Raw genomic sequence first — 18,451 nt, forward strand, 5'->3', positions numbered from 1 at the left:
TTGTATTCATGACTAATCCATTTCTTAATATTATTATTAAAAACAAAATTATATTTTCTTATTTTATACTTATACTCACCAACAAAGTCCTCTGAAAATTTGATCTAACATTATTATACAAGACTTTCCCTAATAGTGCTGCTATAGTAGGCAACATTAATGCACCACATAAAATTCTTGTGGTAGACATTGGATCAGTAAGGTTATTATGCTGAGGAGGAAAACGTTCATGAAAACTTGACACAGAAGAAATACTGCTAAAAATATGTTTGAGGCCAGGAATACGACATGAATGTCTTCTCCAGAGTTGTAATATATAGTCTTCCCAACGAACCAATTTGCCAAGAATAAGCATCACAGGAATAGTTGGAAGACCAACTAAAAGAAACAGCGGATCAGCTTCCTCCATTACGTTTAATCCTTCTTTGTGACCAAGTACCTAAAATATTAAACAAAAGTTTACAAATAAAAATAGGAGAAATTCTTAAATCTTAAAAAAAAATAGTACATGAAATAGTTTCCACATCTAGGAAACAAATATTAATATGAAGTGTAACTACTTCATATTAATATTTGTTTGATTTATATTTTGTAATGAGTTACAAAATATAATAATCCCAGAACAATTTATATAACAGATAATCCTCTTAAACAAGATCAAAAATAACATGATATGACAAAGAGGGAAAAAATTACAACTTGTACTTGGATTCTAATGAAGCAGCAGCTTGTAAAATATAATTGGCTGAAACATTGATTGACATTGTGTTTCAGTTGATAACTACCATAATAATGTGGCAATTATAATTGTTACTATACTTATCTATAAAACTGTATAATGTTTGTCATATCTCTGTTATAAAAAGAATATATCATATATTTGATTCTTCTTCTTCAGCCATTTTTTGCTCATTTCTAGATGAAGGCCTCTTCCAAATTTTCTCATTCCGTCCTATCTTAAGTCTTTTTATACCACTGACTACATTTTGTAAAATTATGGAGACAACTACCATGTTTGAGTAAAACTTTAGTTTAATATTTTAGTTGCCAGCAGTGCAAGGACCTCTGTGAGAAAAGGGTATATGTGGAACTACAAGGGGGGGGGGGGGGTGATTATGAAGAGCTCAGGAGACAGCTTGCGGGTGTAGCATGGAATAAGGAGTTAGCTGGAAAAGAGATCAATGCAGCTTGGGGGATTTTCAAAAACTGTTTAGTAGATGCAATGTCTAAATGTATTCCAAGGGTGAGAAGGTTAAATAAGGTGAGTGTGAGAAGGATGAATAAAGAGATTAAGCAGGCAATACAGAGAAAAAGGGCACTGTGGAGACAGCATAAGAGAAGTGGAAATAACCAATTTCATGAGTTCTACAAAGACCAGGCAAGGAGAGTGACTTGGTTGGTGAGAGTAGCTAAAGAGAGGTATGAACAGCAGTTAGCTAATGAAGCTAAAAAGAATCCTAGGGAGTTCTTTCGATATGTAGCCAGCAAAAGAAAGAATGATTATGGAAGGATGACATTGATTGGAGGAAATGGTATAAAGACAGCTGATGCAGAATGTGTGGGTGGAGATACTTAATGAACAGTTCATAAAGATCTTTCAATCTTGTGAATGTGACTTCATGGAGGGAATGAGAGCAGTTGATGATGGGGAGGAGAGACTGACTGTAGGTGAGCAAGAGGTGTATGGGGAGTTGAGTAAACAAGATGTAAATAAGGCAGTGGGACTTGATAATATATCACCACGTATTCTGAAAGAATGTGCCAGGAGGGTTGACACCTGCCTTGACATATTTTTTTAATATGAATCTTGCACTTGGTCAAGTTCCTAAGGAGTGGAAGGAGGGCAAGACTGTGCCACTTCATAAAGGAGGTGATCGAACTCAAGCATCAAACTATAGGCCTATTTCTGTGTCAGGTGTGGTGGTTAAGTTGTTGGAGAAGCTTGTGAGAACTAGGATCCAGAGTTGGGTTGACAACAATGGTATTATCTTTGATGGACAGCATGGATTTGCTAAAAGGAGGTCATGTTTTAGTAATCTACTTACTTATTACAATAAAGTGACTGCTTCCTTGGACAGACGAAAAGGATAGACAGTAATATACTTAGATTTCGCAAATGCTTTTGATAAAGTACCTCATGATAAATTGATAGTCAAACTGAAGCAGATGGGGTTGGATATTAGATTGGTGCATTGGATTGGAGACTGGCTATCTGATAGGTATCAACAATTGTGTATGGGGGAGCGATATCCAGGAAAAGGAAAGTCACTAGTGGAGTGCCTAAGGGGTCTGTTTTAGGTCCATTACTGTTTAACTTGTATATTAATGATATTAGTGAAGATTTGAATGGAGATATTCAGTTGTTTGCAGATGATGCAAAGTTGGGATGAACCATGAAGAGTAGTGAAGATGTTGTGGCCTTACAAGAAGACTTGAATAAATTGAGTGATTGGACATGGAAATGGGGATGAGAGTTCAATGTTGCAAAATGTAAGGTTTTAAAATTTGGAAAACAAAGATGGGATGCAGAATTTATGCTTGGTGAGGATATATTGTTCGAGGTGGAGGAAATAAGAGATCTGGGGGTGATAGTGGATAAGGATCTGAAATTTAGGGGACACATAGCCAAAATTGTGAAGACAACACAAAGGCTTCCGGGAATGATGCGGAGGACACTGACGTGTAGAAGTAGGGAGATTCTTGTTCCATTGTATAAGGCTTTGATTAGGCCACACATTGACTATTGTGCCCAGATTTGGTCACCTAGTTTTCAGAAGGATGAAGAGATGTTGGAAAGGGTCCAAAGGAGACTGACTAAGGTAGTTTCTGACCTCTGGAATGTCGAGTATGAGGAAAGATTGAGATGATGTAATTTGCAGAGTCTGGTGGACAGGAGGAAGAGGGGAGATATGATAGAGACCAAGTTGGTAAGGGGTTGTTATAGGATCAATGCTGGAGAAGTTTTACAGAGAATAGTGGGAGATCATGGGAGAACCAGAGGTCATCCCTGGAAACTGTATAAAGAGGGTGTGAGTAGGGGGAGTGAGAGGCAGGTTTTTTTCATGCAGAGTTGTGAATGATTGGAATGCCTTGCCTGAGAATGTGGTGTCTGCAAAGAGTTTGAATGTGTTTAAAACACGGTATGATGAGCTGCGTGTGTGTGATAAAAGGACCTCCCAGATGAGTCTTTGACTCCATGAGGTCTTGGGGTGGTAATAATAATAATAATATAAACCAAAATCCACATTCGGCATTTTGACCTTTATATCAAGGGCATCTTCTGGAGCAATATATACTATATACAGAGAACAAGCTGCACTACAATCTACATGGTTTGTTCAATTATTGGCCTGACCTCTGGTTAAAAAAAAAAAAAAAACTTACTACAGCAATGCTAGAGTCCTATTATTAACATTATCTATTGGTTGTAAAATTACATTGGGAGCAACAAGTCTATATATGTATGATTATACATATAAACCATATATATATATATTATACATATGCATTTAATTATACATATAAACATATAAACAAATGATTATACATATGCATTTAATTATACATATAAACAAATGATTATACATAAACATATATAAAGATTATACATATAAACACCATGATTATACATATACATTCCAACCAGTTGGTATGGGATGGTTTCCAATACTAGCTGAAGGTTGCCTAGAGTCCTGAAGTATGCTGGATACTAAATATTAAGTAGGCTGAATGTGTGCCATCCAGATTCTTGGAACTTTCATGCCACCATTATTGTTGATATTTGGATGGTTTATCAGAATTTTGCAGGCTTCCTTAAATTTTCTTTCATACCATGTTTTTGCATGGTGTAAAGAGCGGGTACTTTTCCAGTCGATTTGGTGTAAGGTGTTGAGAGCATGATCTGAGAGGCCTGCTTCACCAAAATGGTTATATTTAATGTGTCTTATGTGTTCTTTCTTATGTATAGGGATTGTACGTCCTGTTTCACCAATGTATGGTAAGTTACAGGTGCAGTGAATGCAATAAACTCCAGGATGTGGCAATGGGAGGAGAGGATCCTTAGAGGAGTTGAATATGTTTTTAAGTTTTGTAGGTGGTTTAAAGGTGGCATTGAGATTATATTGTGTAGGATTCTGTTGATTTTTTCTGATAATCCTTTAATGTATGAGATGGCTATGGTCTTACTGTAATGTAGATTCTTTTCTGATGATGTTTTATGAAGTATTTTATTAATAGTATTTTTGTTATAGCCATTATTTATAAATGTGTCACTGATGATTTTTAGTTCCTGTTTCAGAGCCTTGCTGGTTAGAGTAAATTGTTATAGCTCTGTTTTTAAGGGTGTTAATGACTCCATATTTTTGTGATAGGTGGTGGTATGAATTAGCATATATGTATCGGCCAGTGTGTGTCGGTTTGCAGTAGATCATGAAGGATAGACTGCCTGAAGGAAGACGTGTGACCAGTGTGTCCAGGAACGAGAGCGAGTTCTGATTTTCAATTTCGATTGTAAATTGTATGCATTCCTGTTGTTTGTTCAGGTGGCCTAAAAGAAAGGATTCTTTACCACTGAGTTCCAACAGTTTTCCTCTCTTTCCATATCTGGGATAATACCATTCAGAGATCAACTTTGTTCATTTTTGAGTGTTACGTTTTGCAATATGACTGCCCATTGCCATCTGGATCTTTTAACGACTGATATAACGTCCCTCATCCTAGTCTGAGCTCTGACTCATGTATTGACTTTATTTAGAATGGCAATACTGAGTAATGATCTTTCCACTTTCCTCTGGGTAATCCTCAACTTTCTGGTCAATATTTTAGTCAAAGTCCATGTTTCACTTCAATATATCATGACCAGAAGTATATAACTGTCAAATATTTTTATTTTAAGATAGATTCGTTTGTTTCCTTTGAGTGCTTCATGGTGTTTTTCAAAGGCTGTCCAACCAAGTTGAATTCTATATATTTCATCTTCACAGCCTCCGTCTACTGTGATCTTTTGTCTTAGGTAAACATACTATATCAATTTCCTGGTGTTTCCTTTGTACCGTCTTTTTGGTAATGTATTTATTATACATTATTTTTGTTTTAACTGTGTTCATATTTAATCCTTTCTTTTTATTTTCTGCATTCAATTCATTAATCATTTGTTGAAGTTCTTCAGCTGGGTTTTCTAAAAGAACAAAGTCATCAGCAAATCATAGGTGATTTAGTTATTTCCCACTTATCACAATTCCTCTATCCAGATTTTTAATTATTTCTTCTAGAACTATTGTGTATAATTTAGATTAAATGAAATCTCCCTTTTTATAGGCAATTTCATTTTATGTTCCTCATTTTATAGCCCAGTTGAATTTTTATATATGACTAAGTATATCAATATAAGTTTTTTTTTTTTTTTCAATTCCTTAATGTTTTAGGGCTTCTAAAATAACTAATGCAGAGATTAAATCAAATGCCTTTTCAAAATCAGTAAATGCCAGACCTAAGGGGTTTGGGCATTTTCTTTTTAATGATTTGTCTCATTATATAAACATAGTCAATAGTGCTTTCTGAATCCTGCTTGTTCTGGAGGTAAAAAGGAGAATGATAGTGAATAATTTTTAATATACTCTCTGTCTCTCCTTTTTAAAAACTATAGCATCATTCCAACCTCAACCACCTGCCTTCAGAACCTTTTTGGTAACTGCTCTTCACCTGGTGTGTCCACTACTCATATTACCTATCATCAACAAATTTCTTGAGATATAACCTCAAAGGGTGTACAGGATCTTAGGAGAGTACTACCTTAAAAGTTAAATCATTATTAACTTCCTATCAGCAATTTTCCTTCAAATTAGCCTGTTATCTCTCAACATTCCAATATTATCAGAACTTATATTCCTATCTTTTAAGACAGTTTTTACTGTATCACTCCATCAACATCTTAGTCTTAGGCTATTACACCATTACTAAATTTGGATCAATACTTTCCTCCAAATTAATCTTTTATCTGTCAAGACTCCAATATTATCAATCTTATATTTCTATCTTCTAAGGCACATTTTACTGTATCAATCCATCTACATCTTTGTCTTTCTCTGGGTATTTTTCCTGCCAACCTGGCAAAGAACACTTGTTTTGCTAATCTTTCCTCTCTCATTCTGTTTTAGTGACCATACCACCTGAGATTAACACATTCCTGAATGCTAACAATGGCAAGTTCTTTCCTAATATTCTTATTTTTGATGTGATACTACCATTAATGTCATCTGTTCACTGCACTAATCTTTCTCAGAAATCTCATATCAGAGATTTCCAGTCTATGATCAAGTGTATTATTTCTAACCCAAGTCTTGGATCTATAAGTCAAAATTGGTTTGAACATTGTCTTATATACAACTAATTTAGTGGTTTAGCTAATTTCTTGCTTCTTACATATAAATTTATTCAGCTAACTTTCTACCATACCAGCTTTACTAATTCGATTGTATACTTCCATATTTAATTTACCATCCTCCCTAAATAATGTGCCTAAATAGCTGAAATGTTTTACTTGTTCTAGAGGTTCTCCATTCAGAATGCAGTTGATGCCAATGTTTTCACACATTTTCACGGTCTGTCTTTTTAATGCTGAATTTTCATACCAAATTTATTACAGCAGTTATTCAATTTGGTTAGGGAATCTTGCAGCCTTCTGCCGAATTTATTCAGAAATATAACATCATCTGCATAAAGTAAAGAGCTAAGATTAACATCACCAATTTTAATTATTAGATTTAATACCCCTTTCCTTGATCCATACAGTTAATGAATAACAGTGGAGATAACATATACCCTTGCCGTACACCTGATTTTACTTCAAACCATCTTCTTATACCTCCTTCAATTCTAGCTGACTTTCAGCTTAAATTAGAAACTATGTATTGCTTGATATAATGTTCCATTTACACTATATAACTGGACCATTTTGAAGAGCTTTCCTCTTCATACTTTGTCATATGCCTTTTCAAGATCAACAAAACTTAAATACAAACCCAAGATTTCTCACCTATTTGTCTTAAAGTGAAAATCTGATCCTGACAACCTCTGTTTGGCCTTAATCCAGATTGTTCTTATCCAAGCTTCTACACAATTTTTCTTAGCTGTTTCTTAAGAATACTTGCATAAATCTTACCAGGAACATTCAGTATGGAAGATCATAATTCTAGTAGCAAGGCTTATACGTTGGTCATACATAACTGGTAATTAGTTTACAGAATTAACAACGCATATAAAGTATATTAATTAAAGGTAACTTTAATGAATAACTTCTATATTTCAGCAACGTCACGTTGCCATCTTCAGGAACATAAAGATATGGTATGTGCACGCAGGCACTAACAAAAGCAAATGCTTTAGTACTAGCCGTACTACTTACCTCCCTATTGAATATAATCCTACCAGCTCTCAGATTAGAACTCTCCACAGACTCCTTAAGAAAGTCACTTCTTGGCCTGTAGAAGTCACTAACAAACTAAAACCTTATAACTCTAGACCCCCCCCCCGATTATATGGACTCCCAAAAATACATAAATAAAATGTGCCATTACGTCCCATAGTGGATGGCATTGATTCCCCCTCATATAAATTAGCCAAACATTTAGCCAAAACGCTCACACACTATGCAGGCAACACACCATCACACATAAAAAACTCAGCCCACTTTAAAGCCAGTATAGAAACCTCTCACTCCAACACACTGACATAATGGTCAGTTTTGATGTCTCCCCTCTATTCACTAATGTCCCACTCAAAGAAACCCTAGAACTCATCCAAGCCAAGTTTCCTCCCAATACCTCAGCCCTATTTCAGTTCACAATGAACTCAGGCTATTTCGTTTGGCAAGGAAAGTTCTACAAACAGATACAGGGGACAGCCATGGGTTCACCACTTTCCCCACCCTTGGCCAATTTCTTTATGGAGACCTTTGAAGAGAAAGCCTTAAACTCCGCCCCACAAAAACTATTTGGCTTCATTACGTGGATGATGTGTTCGCTATTTGCCCACATGGCTCAGACACACTCCACTCCTTCCTAACACACTTAAACAACCAACACCCCAGAGTCCGGTTCACCTCAGAAAAAGAGGAAAACAACACCCTCCCCTTCCCAGACACTTTAATCACTCGCCAGCTTGATAGATCTTTGGTTTTCTCTGTTTACAGAAAACCCACCCATACTGGCAGATACATTCACCCGCAATCCCCCCCCCCTCACAACAATATGGGGTTATAAAAACACTATATAACAGGGCAAAATTAATCTGCTCAGATGACAAGGCCCTAACTACTGAACTAAACCACATCCTCAACACTTTCTTAGCCAATGGCTATAACCCCCAAAAAATCCAAAAAATACTAAAACCAGTAAACCACAACCCCCCTCCCCCCCTCTACAATAAAGATTACACTAAATCTATCACCATCCCCTACATCCAGGGCACCTCTGAGAAAATCACCATTATCCTCAAAAAATATGACCTTACTTCTTGTTACAGACCATATAAAAAGTTGGCATCTCTTATCCGCTCTACCAAAGACCAACCACTTCCCCTAGACCTACATGGTGTATACCAGGTCCCTTGCAGCTGCAAATTGTCCTACTTTGGCCAAACAGGCAGGACAGCAAACATCAGTATTTCAGAACACAAAGACTACATCTGGTTTCACCAGTACAGCCGCTCTGGGCTGGCAGACCATGCCCTTAGATACCCACCATAGAATTTGTTGGAAGAAAACGAAAATAATACACCGCAGCAAGTTTAAATACAAAAGATTATTCAAGGAATCATCAGCAGCTCTAAAAAACGTTCCTAACCTCAACAAATTTGGGTGCATGAAACTACCCCAAATTTGGGAGACTTACATTATGAGAACTTCAGCCCCAACTGCCAAGACAACCAAATTAGCCTGCCAGAGGGCACCACTAGGACTTTAGGAACAATATTAGTTTCTTGCTTTCTTCCTCATTTGCTTTTTTTAGTGCCTGCGTGCACATACCATATCTTTATGTTCCTGAAGATGGCAACGTGATTGCCGAAATATAAAAGTTATTCATTAAAGCTACCTTTAATTAATATACTTTATATGCGTTGTTAATTCTGTAAACTAATTACCAGTTATTCAGTTTGGAAATATCTCTATAATTCTCACATTCAGTTTTATTTTCATTTTTACAGATGGGTAATATGAGAGTTTTGCTCCAATCCTCTGTAATTCCACCCTCTGACCAGGCCTTCTCAATTATGCAATGCAGCCACTATAAAACTCTTACAGTATACCTCCATATTTGAGAATTCTTGGCTGAATTGTATCTACTTCAGCTGCCTTTCCACATTTCAGGTTTTTTATGGCATTTTCTACTTCAAGTATGGATACGTATTTCTGTTGGCTATATGAATATGCTGCTTGTTACATTTAGCAGTCTTATCAAAGTAATTACTCCAGAAATCCAAAATATCTTTATCTTCAGTTTTCATGTCACCTTTATCATATCTGATTACTTTTACAGCACTTCTTTTTCCTCCATTTCTAAGGTTTTTCGATTGCCTCCAGAATATTTTGCCACCTTCCTGATATTTATTTTTTATGTTCTTATCAAAGTCTTCCCATGACTTTTGTTTAGCTAGTTTTACACAGTGCTTTGCTTTCTTACATTTGTCTTTGTATTCTCTAAGAGCACAAGTTGACTTACTTGCTAGGAACTTTCTATATGCTTTCTTCTTTTCCTTGACTGCTCTTTAACTTCATGGAGTTCTGATTTTTCTTGCAGACAACCTCACCACATGCCTCTCTGGCTGAATCAGTCAGTGTTTTCTTCAGGGCTTGCCACTGAATCTCCAAGCTTTAGTTCCTGTTCTCAAACTCTTTCATTTTTTCTTCAATAATGTTTATGTATTTGATTTTACAGTCCACCTCTGAAAGGTACTCAACCTTGATTCATTTTAAAAAACTTTCTTACACATTCTTCTTTTTAATATGAAATTCAGTTTTATCCTGCTCAAAACTAAATAGTGATCTCATCCTATTTCAAATCCTCTGTATACTATTGTGTCCTGAACCAGCGGGAAAACATCGCTATCAACCATAACATGGTCAATAAAACATTCTTATTTCTTGTATCTCTCCTGCCATCAGTATCACTGCTGGCATCGTTCAGAGAGCCAATTTCTGATCCAACTAACCAATATACTATCTAATCCCATCCTCTGCAGCTTGCACACCAGCTTATCGTGTGGTAATCTATCAAATGCTTTTGCAAAGTCTAAGAATATCACTGTATATAATTCTCCCTTATCTAACACACTTGTCACCTTATCATAAAATTCAAGTAAATTACTAAAACAGGACCTACCCTTTACAAATCCATGCTGACCATCATAAAGAATGGTACGTGCATTAACTCAATTCTGTATTCTATCCTTACCAATATCTCCAACACCTTGACCACAACCACATTTATAAATACTGGCCTATAGTTGGAGACCTCTGTCTTAGAACTAAGCTTGTGGAGTGGTACTATTTTGCCTTCTTTCCACTCCTTAGGAACCCTACCCACTGCTAGACTTTCATTAAATAACCAGGTCAAGGGTATAACCAACTGTGGTGCAAATTCTTTAATACATGGTGATATGTCATCCATTCCCACAGCCTTATTCACATCTAACCCAACCAATGTCTGATGCACCTCTGTTTCTTTCATTTCCAATTCTCCTAATACTTGCCTCTCTTCTATATATTGCAAGGGATCATTTATATCAATATGATATATGCTGATAAAGTGCTCGTTCAATAACTCCATTAGCTGTTAATCTGCTGCCATGACTATTCACCAATGTTAATCTGCCATAATTATTCTTCCTCTTGCTTGCCATGTAGCAGAAAATTTCCCTTGAGTTAACCTTGGCCTGACCAGCCAATCTCCTCTCATACTGCACCTTTTCTTTCTTTACCATGCTCGTTACCTTTCTAGCCTGCACTTTATACTTTTCATGGATCTGATCACCCTCAGTACCTATGGATGAGGTGCTCAAGACAGCACCTCATCCATAGGTACTGTCTTGAGGTACAAGACAGTACCTATGGATGAGGTACTGTCTTGTACCTCATCCATAACATTTTCTTTTCCAGCACAGCTTGCTTAATTTCATCTAATTCACTTCTACTCTATTTACTCACTTAACCCTCGGTGTGCAGTCATACATTGCTTTTGTCAGATACTGCCTTGTGAGTTTCTATGTATTGTCAACATCTTTTCTGCTCAGCTCATCTACCCAACATACTGATGCTAACTGACTACAGAGCTTCCTATAATCACCTGCTTAATACTTCCACATGTATCCATTTGTGGCAGTGACCTTTTGTTGTTTCATCACTTCCCAAACAAGTACCTCATAATTACTCTCACCAACCAGCAGCAGTGGCAACACTTCGTTAACAGCATCTTGTGAAGTTATCACCAAATCCACAACATTAAAGCCTCTAGTTGCTTCAATTACATGCTGCTTAAGATACTTATCTCTCAGAAATTCCACAAACTCACTCTCCTTTATCCCATACACTATCTCCTCCTTCCAGTCTATATTCATGTAATAAAAGTCTCCCATCAGGATCACCTTCTTTTTACATGTCCAACTAATTTGCCTAAACATTTCACAATCAGTATTCTCTGCTGCATTCCCTGGCCTGTAACAGCATCCTATCAGATATACTAACCTGTTTATTTCCACTTCGCACCACACGGATTCAAAATCTGTGCTTGCACTATCAATTTCCACACTTTGCAAATACAATTCCTCTACAACATTAACAGCACTCCCCCTCCTCTTTTCACATCTCCATGCTTCCAGAAAATTATATATCCTTCTAATTCTATTCACAACATCACATACTCCACAGACAACCAGGTTTCACTTAATCCAATTACTTTTGCTCATACCATCTCAATCAATGCAACAAACTCAGTTCTCATTTTGAATACTCCTTACATTTGTGTATAAACATAACAAGTGTTGTGTGTTTGAGGCCATTCTTTCATACTTTTATACTTGCATAAATATTACCAGGAACACTCAGTAGGGAAATACGTCTGTAATTCTCACATTCAGTTTTATTTCCAGTTTTATATATGGGTACTATGTGCTCTATTCCAATCATCTGGAATTCGTCCCTCTGTCCAGGTATTCGGAACTATGCAGTGCAGCCACTGTAAGACTTATACCTCCATACTCGAGCATTTCTGGTCGAATATCATCTACTCCAGTGCCTTTCCACATTTCAGGCTTTTGATGGCTTTTTCTATTTCAAGTATGGATATACATTCCTGATTGCATGCCTGCCGATTGGTTTTTACCACTGTGCTATCACTGATTGTTTCATTTAGCAATTTTTTGAAGTAATTATTCCATACATCAAGGATATCTTTTTCTCCAGTTTTCATGTCACCTATATCATCTCTAATTCCTTTTATAGCACACTTTATTCCATTTCTGAGCTTTTTCAACAACCTTCTTGATATTTATTTTCCATGTTCTTACCAAAGTCTTCCCATGACTTTTGTTTAGCTAGTTTTAAACAATGTTTAGCTTTCTTACATTTGTTTCTGTATTCTTAAGAGCACAAGCTGATTTATTTGCCAGGAACTTTTGATATGCTTTCTTCTTTTCCTTCACTGCCTTTTTAACTTCCTGTGTCCACCTAGGAGTTGATTTTTCTATCCTTGCAGACAACCTCACCACATGCCTCTCTGGCTGAATCAATCAATGTTTTCTTTAGGATTTGCCACTGAACCTCCAGGGTTTGGTTCCTGTTCTCAAACTCTTTCATTTTTTCTTGAATGATGTTTGTGTATTTTAGTCTGCAGTTCACATCTGAGAGCTGCTCAACTTTTATTTGCTTTAAAACTTTCTTACATGTTCTTATTTTCAATATGAAATTCACTTTTATCCTACTCAAGACTAGTTTTATTTTAGGTGGTGAAAGTAGGTGTATTTTGCATATTTTAAATGCTAATAAATTCCTGTTGTTAATAAACCTTTTAGTCATAAAACTTTCTTTATTTAAAAAGTAAGAGGATACTTCTTATTTCTTAAGATATTTAACACAATGCAAGATAACTAGAGCATGAAGATTGTGGGGTAACCTTACTGCAAACAAACAGAAATAAATTTGGACAAAAGTCATGGAAAACAGTTTTGGCAAAATACAAGAAGTGCAACTGCCATTTTGATTTAATACAAGTGTCTTGCTTTTGGCCTTTCAAAATCAGTTTTGGATATAATAATTTGTTCGCACTTTGAAGTTGATTTGTCATATTACCCCTATGTCAGTGTTTGACATTATCAAACACAATGGCTTTCAAATATATCTTAAACTCTTAGTATTTCTGCATTTGCCATACTCTGATTTTTCCAAGCATAAAACCTAATCATCACTTCCTTCTCAGACAATTTTCATGAATGAACCCTTGATTTGCCATTGTCTTCCTACATGAATCTTATACAAACCTCTCTCTTCTACTTATGTTTGTCATATTAACTCTCTTATCCACCAGGCTCTGTAGTCTGTCCCTCAGTCTGTCCTCAAACCTAGAACACTGTATCATCAGGCTGATACTCAAGTGGGCTGTTTACACAGAAATGTTATAGAAGTCATAGCACAGAATTATTCAGAATTACATTAACATTTGATGTTACTTTTTCTTACCAGTGCAACAAGAGATTCTAATCCAACCCAGAAAAATAAAAACACCTCTACACATAATAATACATTCAACATTTCTTCACCCACTCCTTCTCATATTATACATTAACAAATAGATATAAGATATAAGTATATAAGATTGGTTATAAACCATTGCACACTTACCTAAGTATACCTACCTAACTATACTTATCTAAGTATATATAGCATATAAGATATACTATAACTCTCTTCAATTCCAGTTTGTCCCATTTGATCATTTATTGTCAGGTCTTCTTTACTTTTAATATATTAATTTTGACAAGTTACAATTTTATTAATTTTTAGTCCATGGTAATATAGTTCACCCACCGTTTGTAGATCTCTCCTTGGCATTTTGCCAAGAATATTAGATTCATGCTGAAGGGGAGAAAGAGATGAAGGATGTACAAATTGGTCGCCAACATGCGAAATCACGTGCTTTCTTGTCTGTTGCTGTACTAGTACTAGCTTGATTTTTGTTGTCGCTTTTTTGCATTATTTTTTATTATTAATTTGTATGATGGATCCAGTACACTCAACAAGTTCTATTGTTAAACGTTTCATTAGCTCTTGCAAAATAATATTGAATAATGTGCTGACATTCTGCGAAAAAGAATCGTTAAAGGCAGTCTCCTTGTTCCCCTTTCTCAAGTCATAAAACGTGCAAGTGCAATTGCGGGAGTATCGGGGTCGACTTTTAAAGAATTCGTAGGGAATCAAAAGGTGAAGGTAAGCCAAAATTTAAATCTCCTAAAAAAAAGCGCCAGAGAAAGAAAACCATCGAAACCGTAACTTTGAATGATTTTGATGTAGACGTTATAAGAAGAATTATTCATGAATTTTACATGGTCAAGAAAAGAGTGCCAACTGTTCCGAAATTGATTCCTGTGCTTAAAGAAAAAAATAATTTTCCTTGGAAAAGAGAAACTTTAAGGAAAATACTTCATGAAATCGGATTTTGTTTAAAAAGTCCCAGAATAAAAGGAAACTTATCATGGAGCGAAGTGACATTGTTTTATCTAGAAGTTTCATTCGGCATCGCAACGTAACTGGAGATATTGACATGTCAAAACTTTTTAAGCTTTTAGAACAGGCGATTGAAAGTATTACAGTTCAAAACTGGGGAAAATATTGCTTTCATGTCACCTCATTGGAAAATATGTATTGGGACAGAGACGGAATTATTGAAGAATTATGCGAACCTTTGGTGATCAGTTTAAGTGAAAGTGATGGCGATTCGGACACCGATTCAGATGACTCTGAAGATTAAAAGGATTTGATAATGGTATTTTTTTCCAACCTTTTTTTGCATGGGTTTGTTAAAAGAGTCACAACAAGTCATAAATAATTAATCGGTTTAGGACATTAAAGTGTCTCAGTTCTCTTAACTGTAAGTTTAGAATATCTAAGTTCATTTGAAAAAATTTGTTTTTCTATATAATTATTTTTATTTTATAGAAAACTTTCTTAAAAATAAACTTAGTTAAATTTTTATTTTATGCTGTACCTTTTTTAATTTTGTTAATACTCTACGTACATTTTTCCAACTGTTATACAAGCAAAATAGTTACAGTTTAAAAACTACAATGTTCGTAAAAGAAAAGCTAAATTTTCCGACCTATAATAATAAACAAACACAACACATCCCAGAAGATAGATTGATTTTACCCTATTATCGGAATGGATTCTCTTTTTCTGACATGCGCAGAAGTGTCGAGGGACCTCTAATCGGTGGGCGAACTATATCAATAAGTTTTTATGACTTGACTAATAACAATTCTTCTCTTGGCTTTTTATTCATATGAAATTTTTAACATGGCTTTTTTGATCAAAAATCTCTACAGTATCATATCATATGCTCTTTATCTTCATATCCAAACTGGAAACTATGAAGGTAAGTGTGCAATGGTTAAAGCCAATCAATTATTGAGAAATCATTCAAATCTAAGAATCAATAAAAATGTATTTGGCCACACTGGCATGTAAGCTAATGTGGCCAAATAGGATCAGGTTTGTTGAAATTATGTCAGAAGCAACTAGATGTTATAGGGCTATTATATGTTTTAATTTGTGTGTGTGCACATATATATGCAATTTCTCTAGCTGGTTTTGCTTGTTTTATGGGATGAAAAACCTGCATTTCTAGGAGGAAAACTATTGCCTTCATATGAAACAACTCTCTACTGGCACGTTTCATATATCCTGCATCCAACCTTATTATTGCAAAAATACCAATTATTTGATACTGTTGGCATTTACATAACTCAGCAAAAAAAAATGGTTATCTGTAAACTAAGCTCACATGTTGATGTTACGAATACATGAAATGTTTTAACAGCAGATGCACCAAGCTTACATGATCCAAATTTCATAAACTATATTAAATTTCAGAAAAATGCACTATGCACCAAAAGAATATCTGTTTTGCAAAAAAAAAATTGGTGGTAATAGGCGATTTGTTCTTTTCTAAAAACAAAAAGATAAAAAGAAAGAAAGAAAGTTATTACAGAAGACACTTACTACAGCAGACAAACAGTTCAGCATTCATTTTGGAATTTGTGCATTAGACATTTCATTTCCAAATTTAATTAATACGAGTCTTGCACTCAAGTTCCTAAGGAGTGCAAGGAGGGCAAGATTGTGCCACTTCATAAAGGAGGTGATCGAACTCAAGCATCAAACTATAGGCCTATCTGTGTGTCAGGTGTTGTGGTTAAGTTGTTGGAGAAGCTTGTGAGAACTAGGATCCAGAGTTGGGTTGACAACAATAGTATTATCTTTGATGGACAGCATGGATTTGCTAAAGGGAGGTCATGATTTAGTAATCTACTTACTTATTACAATAAAGTGACTGCTTCCTTGGACAGAGGAGAAGGACACACAGTGATATACTTGAATTTCTCAAAAGCTTTTGATAAAGTACCTCATGATAAATTGATAGTCAAACTGGAGCGGATGGGGTTGGATATTAGATTGGTGCATTGGATTGGAGACTGGCTATCTGATAGGTATCAACAAGTTGTGTATGGGGGGAGCGATATCCAGGAAAAGGAAAGTCACTAGTGGAGTGCCTCAGGGGTCTGTTTTAGGGCCATTACTGTTTAACTTGTATATTAATGATATTGGTGAAGATTTGAATGGAGATATTCAGTTGTTTGCAGATGATGCAAAGTTGGGATGAACCATAAAGAGTAGTGAAGATGTTGTGGCCTTACAAGAAGACTTGAATAAATTGAGTGATTGGACATGGAAATGGGGATGAGAGTTCAATGTTGCAAAATGTAAGGTTTTAAAATTTGGAAAACAAAGATGGGATGCAGAATTTATGCTTGGTGAGGATATATTGTTCGAGGTGGAGGAAATAAGAGATCTGGGGGTGATAGTGGATAAGGATCTGAAATTTAGGGGACACATAGCCAAAATTGTGAAGACAACACAAAGGCTTCTGGGAATGGTGCAGAGGACACTGATGTGTAGAAGTAAGGAGATTCTTGTTCCATTGTATAAGGCTTTGATTAGGCCACCCATGGACTATTGTGCCCAGATTTGGTCACCTGGTTTTCAGAAGGATGAAGAGATGTTGGAAAGGGTCCAAAGGCGACTGACTAAGTTAGCTTCTGACCTCTGGAATGTCAAGTATGAGGAAAGATTGAGAAGATGTCATTTGCAGTCTGGTGGACAGGAGGAAGTGGGGAAATATGACAGAGACCTACAAGTTGATAAGGAGTTGTTATAGGATCAATTCTGGAGAAGTTCTACAGAAAATAGTGGGAGATCGGAGGAGAACCAGAGGTCATCCCTGGAAACTGTATAAAGAGGGTGTGAGAGGCAGGTTTTTTTTTGTGCAGAGTTGTAAATGATTGGAATGCCTTCCCTGAGAGTGTGGCATCTGCAAGTTGTTTGAGTGTGTTCAAGACCAGATATGATGAGCTGTGTGTGTGATAAAAGGATGTCCCAGATGAGTCTTTGACTCCATGAGATCTTGGGGTAATAATAATAATTAGAAACATATCTTTTTTTAAACTCACTTGCATAACAGTAACAGCACCATATGTAACAGCTGTCCAATATATTGATCCTACTACAACACCAGCTGCTATGAATGGGCAGACTTTATACAGTAATCTGTCTGTTGTGTCCAAGATATATACAAATGAAGCTAGAATAAACAAATATAACAGAATAAACAAAAATATTGCTGAAGTAAATTTATTCAACTTTGTTATTATGAACTCCCGGCATTATAGATCAACATCATGAATGAACTTAATGAATAATCTATTTTAATTTAAAATGACATTTAAATATAAAACCACAGCATACTTGTATGTAATACCTGACATTCAGAAATGAAAGATTTACTTTAGAAAATTTGTACTAGATTTCAGTATACATGTAATAGCTTGCCTTACACTCATTCAACATTTATACACTTATAACCATATCTGACAATGCCATTTTTTAACCAAAAGATTATAGCCAAAGATTTTTATAAATGAAGTGAGCAAACACCAACAAAATACAAATTAAAAAATCATAACTTAGAAGTATAAGAGGATGAAAACTAACTTACCTTTAATCAAATACTAGCTATATAATTTGGACTTCTATTTTTCATTATTACTCTAACTATATATAGAAACTGAAATTTCTTAAACAGAGCTGAGTCAAGTATTCCAAAAATATACTTGTATCCTGCTTCTCATT

At 35.5% G+C, this 18,451-nt stretch overlaps 1 protein-coding gene across 2 annotated transcripts in view; it reads right to left on the minus strand.

Moving 5' to 3' along the window:
• LOC150106281 (E3 ubiquitin-protein ligase MARCHF5-like) overlaps window positions 1-18,451 on the minus strand; it is a 116,561-nt gene that overhangs the window by 32,715 nt on the left and 65,395 nt on the right. For both annotated transcript variants that reach the window (XM_090392304.1, XM_090392303.1), the window contains exons 3-4: window positions 17,773-17,903; window positions 80-439 (exon numbers count right to left, since the gene is read on the minus strand). In XM_090392304.1, the coding sequence (XP_090248430.1) occupies window positions 80-439; window positions 17,773-17,903 (491 nt within the window). The remainder of the gene's footprint in view (window positions 1-79; window positions 440-17,772; window positions 17,904-18,451) is intronic.

The sequence above is a fragment of the Typopeltis vanoorti genome, chromosome 5 (assembly GCF_054136105.1).
Source record: "Typopeltis vanoorti isolate ZY-2024b chromosome 5, IOZ_Tvanoo_1.0, whole genome shotgun sequence".
Classification (NCBI taxonomy): Eukaryota; Metazoa; Arthropoda; class Arachnida; order Uropygi; family Thelyphonidae; genus Typopeltis; species Typopeltis vanoorti.